We start from the raw sequence: 7,112 nt of genomic DNA on the forward strand, positions 1-7,112 counted from the left end.
TAGTATACTTTTCTTCTTTGCAGGTAGTTCTTATTGTAAAGATGAAATTCAGTTTCTACTGTGGAAATCATTTTACTATGCAACTAATCACACGTGATTATGATTCTAGAAAATAGTAATTTAAGTTGTGTTAACTAAAACAGCAGATTTGTTCTTAAGTCATATTATAAAGACCTTTAAAGTATAGCACAAACATTTGTTAAAAAGAAAAAAGTTTGCTCAAAGATAACACTCTGAAACTTTATCATATTCTTTTGAGTTTCCTCCATGAAAAATAAGAAATCAGTCCATCGGAATTTCTTTTTTTTTAAATTTCCAGCTCACTCTGTCTAGCCCAATGTTTGGATAGCTTCTTCCCCATCCTCCTAACTGAATGACATCACAACTATTTTATTTTAGAAGAAAATAAAGTTTTTAAAATTTTAATCAAAAACCTTAAAGGTTATATACATAGGATCTAATGAATTCAGGTAACAAATGACTTTTAAGCAAAAATAATTGTCATCATTATGACATTATTTCAGCTACTTTCTATGAATCAGGTAATGTAGTACTTAATTATCTCTAGTATGAAACATAAAATGAAACATTTTAAAAGCACTTCTACACGTATTTTTATTACTTATAAACATATTGTGAATTTTAGTAAATAGAACCAGTGGCTGAGGAGGAACAGAAGTTAATGTTGAGTGTGTGTGTATCCCCACAGAAGAAAACTAAATTCTTAATTATTGTAAATTTGTATTCAAAAATAAAATGCTAAATTCTGGTCAACTGTCATTCCCATTAGTACTTGGTACTTTCTAAACCAAGGAATCTTTAAATGCTTGACTCATGTATTTAAGTTAGCTGACAATCTATGCTTAGAACTCCTGAAAAACGAACACAAAAATGTCTCCTTTAAAGGTGACTTGGAATTTACCACTGAGATAATGCCAAATGGTCACTAAAGATGTTTAAACATCATTGTCTACTGTTTTCAGTGTGCCATTACAAAGTCTTGGGTTCCTTTCACATAATAATCAACAGGGGATGAATAAGTCTCACCACTTGAAAATAACTGAGAAAGGAAGTCAACAGAGTAATCTGGCTTTGCTGGGTTGATTCAAGAAGAGACACAATATCCACCCCTCCTCTTCTAGTTCTCTCTCCCTCAACCAGCCCACACCCCTGCAAGAAAGAAATAAGGGAAAGAGAGAAAGAAGGAAAGAGAGAAGGAAAAGGCAAGAACAAAATCTAGGGATCCCAGGCATAATTTACACTGAGGAGAAAACGTCACACTGTAGGATAAACTATAGCCATGGAAACAGACTTATGACTTTTACTTTGAAAATAAAAGAATGACAATGAAATTTGTGTGAGGTCTGTGTGAATCCAGCCCCAGATGTTTACAATGCTGTAGTAGTATGGCTCTGCAATATGAGAGGTTTCAGAAGAAACAGTACAACAGGACACCACGAAGCAGTGCATACGCTATTGACAATGCAGACATGAGCATCATGTTACCAAGAGAGAAGGCAGGCAGAAGACAAATAGCAGCGGTGGTGCCTGAAAAGCTAACTTCATGGACTGCAATCACTCAAACTAACATAAGGGACGCAAAACAAAACAAAACAAAAATCAAAACCAGAAAAATGCTTTTCCCTCATATCTAGAGGTGCTGGGGTGAGGGGATGGGGGTGGGGAGAGAGTGGAATTGATTTTTCTTTCTTAAATAAAGTTCCCACAAAGCCCCTATAATTGACAGCGGATGATTATTTTCAGCTTGAGGAGCCTGTCCCAAACTCTTAACAAGATTTCCAGGGAAAAGAAACAAAATGTGTTTACTTGAGCCATTTCCAGAAGGAAGGAAAGAGAGCTCTTTGGAGGAGGTGGGAAGGGCGGTGGAGAGAGAAAAGGGGCATCTTTGCACTGCAACAACTCTCTTGAGCGCCCTGCGTGGTCCGGCGAGTGACAGGCTGGAGGGAAGGGGTGTATAGGGCGGCAAGGGGTGGGGGATGTGGAGGGAGCGCGCTTAGGGGAGGGGATGCGGCAGCACAATGTATACACGCGGCGGGGGGGCGGGTGGTGAATTAGTGTGAAAGTATTCCACTTAATCATTTTACAGGGGTTGGGGACGTAAATATTTAGCTGGCCACATCTGGAAGAGATTTTTCCCCCCCGTGTGGGCTGGGGGTGGATAATTGGAAGGAGGGGAGCACGCATTTGTTACTTACTGTACGGGCAGTTCTCCTTCTTGGTCCCGCTGACCTTCCCGTTCTTTTCAATCTTGAGAAAGTACTTGGTGAAAGAGAATAGCTTTCTCCAGCGGACATCTCCTTGAAGGTGATTGTAGCTCCGCACATGCCTTCCCGCGCTGGAAGGAGAGGAGAAGGAGGAGGAAGAAGAATTGGTGGTCTCTGGTGACACCATGTCCTGACCAAGGGCTTGGCAGGTGACAGGGACGGAAGATACCAAGAACAGCAACAAAAAGCAGCAGCAGCAGCAGCCTGGCAGGTGGGGAAAGGCTGAGGCACAATGTGTCAGTATCCATTTCCACATTGTACTGAAACTCTGGGCACTGGAAATTGTCTCATCAGAAGGAACATACTGGAAGGGTAAGACCTGGTGCAAGGCAAGGAGAGAGTTCGAGGTGGTGGCTGCTGGTTAGCTCCCTCTGGGCGCGGATCTGGCCAGAAGTGAATGCACCAACATCCATAACTCCTTGGAAAAGCCGGCTGCCTCCCCTCGCTCCTTTCTGGGATCCGCTGCCTGCGCCTCTGGAGCCTCCCGGTGAATGGTGGACGTGGGTGGCCGCAGAAGCAGGAGCTGGTGGTGGCGGTGGTGGTGTTGGTCACAGCGCTCTTCGCTCCCCCAGGAGTTACTTTGTTCTCTTCTTTGCTCCTTTCTTCACCATGTTAGATGCCAAAAAGGTCTGAAAAACAGATGACAGCACGGTGAACAAAACCCAAGGGAGGTGGGGTGGGGAATAGGGGGAGATATTTGCGCCCCTCTGCGGTTGGCACCTTCTGGCCTCTCTCTGCGGAGCCCCAGCCTGCGAGCCGCTTCTACAAGTGTATCCCTTTGGAGTTGTCAGAACTGCAGGCAGCTACCCAGTCGCCGTTGTTTTCTTCCCTCTCTTCCCTTCTGTTTTTAGTGGTGCCTGCCGATTTGAAGGCTGCCGAAAGCCACTTTTTGTTTTGGGGGACGGCGGCTGATGTTTTGTATGGCCCTATCCCCCACCCCCTTCCTTTGGAAAGTCCGCTTGTAAACAGGTTGAAACCTGGAGTCTAAATGTCAGTGATTCTAAGCCAGAGGTGGGCTCTGCCTCTGCTGGTCAAACCTCATTTGCAGGGGTGGAGAAGAGGGGGGAGGGGGTCAACCGGCGGTGGGACATCTGAAACCCTACGCTGCTGGGAACGCCAGGGAGAGGGAGGGTGAAAGGGGCAGAGAAGGGGGTGGGGGAGCAGGGGAGCGAGGAGAGAGCGCGATGCCTTTGCATCCAGCTTGGGGGCTGCCAGGTCCCTTCCTCGCAGCTGCTGTTGCGGCCGCAGCAGCCGCCGCCGGCGCCTCTAGCTCTGGCAAATTCGTTGCTAAAGCGTCCTGCTCGCAGCGCGGGCCACGGCGCTGACGGTATCCTCCAGCTTTCCGAATTTTGCTGTCTTCCAGCCTGAACTAATCCCTTCTGGGGAGCCCCTTTCTCACTTGTTTTCCAGCGTAGGATCTCCTCCCCCCACCCCCATTTCTTTTGGCAGTGAAGTACTTGAGAGCCACCTGGAGCCTGATGCTTGGCTGACTTTTTCCCCCTTCTCACTCCCAGAAGAGGAGAGGGCTGGGAGAAAGCAGAAGATGCTGAGGATTTTAAACCCTCCAGAGCAGCAGATTATAAACTGATCGGAGCGAGCACAGAAAAGGAAGACATAATTAGCGTCCTTTCCTCCTCTGCTGCCAGCTTCCAAGGAGGTCTCCTCTTTAATGAATCACTGATTTCTCGCTTCCGTTGCTGAAGTAAAAAGTTCACACTTTGGCCCTTTCTGCCTTTTAAGCTCAGGGAGATTTATCGTCACTCTTAAAAGTTGCCTCTCTCTTGGCGCAAATGAAATCAGGGACCCAAATAACCGATTTCTAATTGCTAACATGAGCCCTTCACTGAATCACGCGTGCACTTCAAAGCAAACGCACTTTATGGCGACCGCAAAGATTTTACCATACAATTTGGCTGAATATTCTGCTGTCTGTTTTCTTTTCTATGCACTTTCCTTTGCACTTAGTCAGAAAGTGGCGGTTTTTTATTTTTATTTTTTTAATTTTATCTATCTTCACATTTTATGTTTAAAGGGCTCTGTTTTACAATATCACTGCTCTAGGAGTCTTCCTCTCCTTTTCACACTCTTTAACGCCACTCCAACTCCCTCCTTGCTCGTAGAAACTAGCTCACAGCCCAGGTATTGACAGAACTAAGTCCAAGGCTAGGGAGCCTTTGCCAAGAGTTAAGAGGCACAAAAAAGGAAATACTGTGCTAATCCATCCCAATCTGAATAAGAAACAACTCCTAGAGGACCACTTCTTTAAGAATGACTCTAAACTAGGGAACGTTTAACTAGAAGGAATGCCTAAACATGTACTGGAATGAAGTATCTATGTCACATAGTACAGTTAGACATTTGTATTTTGTTGAAGCCCATGAAATTGCCAACATTTTAAGGTTTTGTACCTACAAAAATGGTAATTTCATATGTTTCAAACTAAAGTTAGGCTGCCAGTGTAAGATAGAGAAACACTTCAAGGTGAACTGGGAGTTTAACAACAGCAACTGTAATTTGGAGGGAACTAATTAGAAGAGTCTGTGTTCACACAAGCCAGGATCCCTATAATGTGTGTTTGACCTCCATGTTGGTGGTGAACCAGAGATATCCAAAGAAATAAAAAAATAGCTCTAGAGATGAGCATTAGGAATGATTGCTCAATTAAGTATTTAGTGACTTGAAAAATGAGTTTACATGAATGTTCTTATATTTTTCTGTGCATTCGAATCCTTTGAAATAGAATCATTTAATACTAGAATCAGGATTTTACTTGCATTAGTTATAATTCATGCCGTGCTTATTTAGAAGAGTTCAACAATGTGGTGAACATTACAATAGGGTTCTTAAGTTTAATATAATTAGCTGTAATTTCTGTAGATATTAATTGGAAAGTTAAGCAAATAAAGAGCATCCATCAAACAAGTCTTTTTCTTTAGGATACTGAAAAATTAACCAACAGTGCTAATTTCAATGTTTTAGTTCGCAGTTTTATACCTGAGAGGACAAACGCCTGAAAGACAGTGTAGTGTTTCCCGTGGATTTGCATTTCAGGCCAATGGTCCAGAAGAATCCAAATGTTTGAATTTACAACTAATTAAAACTACATTTTTAAAAAATTATGTTTGGTGAAACCAAACAATAAAGATTCTGCTATGAAAAGTTACAAAACACAGGAAGTTATTATTTTGGGGTTTCTCTACAATAGGAACCAACACTATTGATGCCACCTTGGGGTTTAAAAATTTTTGTTAAACTCACCCTAGACATGTGCCCCTCCAATCCAAAGCGAGTCTCTTTCTCCCTCTCTCACACACGCAATCTACCAACTTTATGTTCCAGTAGAAGAAGCTATTCAGATCTTTTAGCTAGGAGTTTCTCTTTTTTTCTGTCTAAAATGAGGGAAAACATGTCTTTAAACTTTCATATTAAAATCTGGTTGCAGCAGGTGCAGTGTTTGAAAGTTCTAGAGCCCCTTCGCCACTCTTCTGTACAGCGTGATGACAAGAGGGCATTTACAAAACAGCCCAAAGGAAAAGCTGACATAGCTTTTTAGATTATATCTCATTCTTCTTTTTCTTTTCTGTACAGCCTTTCTTTTACAGCACAGCTGAATCCCTAAATACCCCACTACTTTGCATTGTTAGGTCACCTCTTAGGTTAGCCCGAGAAAGCCTGAGAAAAGTTCCACAGGAAAGATGCACTATTTAACGGAATTCAATCTCTCCCAATAGATTTGAATCGCTAACATAAATGTATGAATGTAGATTATATCTCTGTAATGAGGCCTGAATCATTCTCAGTTACTTCAAAGGACTGAAATTCTACCTTCCTTTTTTAGCTGCAATAATCAGGTCTTAATGGGTTCCTTTATTAATTGTTTCTTTGCTAGGATTGAAAAGGACAGTACAAGCTTCAGATTAGAGTGGTACCTACTAATTCTCAAAGGCTGTTTTTCTCTTTTATCCAACCTCAGGAAGGCATACTTTATTTCTATGCCCTAAACATATCTACTACTATTAGGCTAGCTCTGTATTGACAGAAATAGATGCAGCCTTTTGTTACATGTGATGTCTTGAGAAATGATTGAGGCTTTTTAAAACGAGACCATGGCTGCAGCCATTGAAGAATCCTAAAACCTGGCTCTTCAACCTCAGAGAAGCAATCAGTGTACGTACTAGCAGATCCTTCAGTAGCTATTCTGTTTTAGCAGTTTACATTGTACATATGTATTGCCTGGATTCTTTATGTTGCTCAGCACTATCTGTGGTTCAGTTATAAGATGTGTGCCCTATTATGAATGATGTTATTGGCAGTGTCAGTACGCTGCTTCAAATAATGCTAAGTCAGGTCAAAAGTCAGCCAGGCTGTTCAAAAATTTAGACATATGGAGGCCTAATTTTTTCAGCCTGTGGTGCAGGCGTTGTGAGTATGTGTCACAGCCCATTTTTCCCTCCTGGACACAGATCATGCCAGTTTTAAGGCATTGTTAGGACTTGTGCACTTCCCAGGCTGCAGCTAGAAATGATGCTCATAATCACTCACATTTGGATGAATGAAGGAGTGATACCTTATTGTTTTTAAATGAGGAGCTTCAAGTGAACAGAAAAGCGGTGTTATCCCACAGATAGTAGCATGCAGTGCTTCAGAACCAGTGGGAATCTTAGCTATAACTGAATCCAGCACATGCATTTTATAGATGAATAAATTGATTCCCAGGTCACTCCATGGTAGACCAGAATTTGGAACTCCTGTGATAGACCTTAGGCTACTACCCTAATTTTTGCAACATCTGTCCTGTTTATGTTCTTTTTCTTCCTTCCTACTCCC

At 42.4% G+C, this 7,112-nt stretch overlaps 1 protein-coding gene across 1 annotated transcript in view; it reads right to left on the reverse strand.

Moving 5' to 3' along the window:
* Positions 1-3,633, reverse strand: part of FGF10 (fibroblast growth factor 10) — an 85,289-nt gene extending 81,656 nt beyond the window's left edge. The window contains exons 1-2 of the mRNA XM_025388453.1: positions 3,006-3,633; positions 2,217-2,914 (exon numbers count right to left, since the gene is read on the reverse strand). Coding sequence (XP_025244238.1) covers positions 2,217-2,541 — 325 coding nt within the window. The 5' untranslated portion in view covers positions 2,542-2,914; positions 3,006-3,633. The remainder of the gene's footprint in view (positions 1-2,216; positions 2,915-3,005) is intronic.
* Between the last annotated feature and the right edge of the window lie 3,479 nt (positions 3,634-7,112).

Source organism: Theropithecus gelada, chromosome 6, assembly GCF_003255815.1.
Source record: "Theropithecus gelada isolate Dixy chromosome 6, Tgel_1.0, whole genome shotgun sequence".
In the NCBI taxonomy this organism is placed as follows: Eukaryota; Metazoa; Chordata; class Mammalia; order Primates; family Cercopithecidae; genus Theropithecus; species Theropithecus gelada.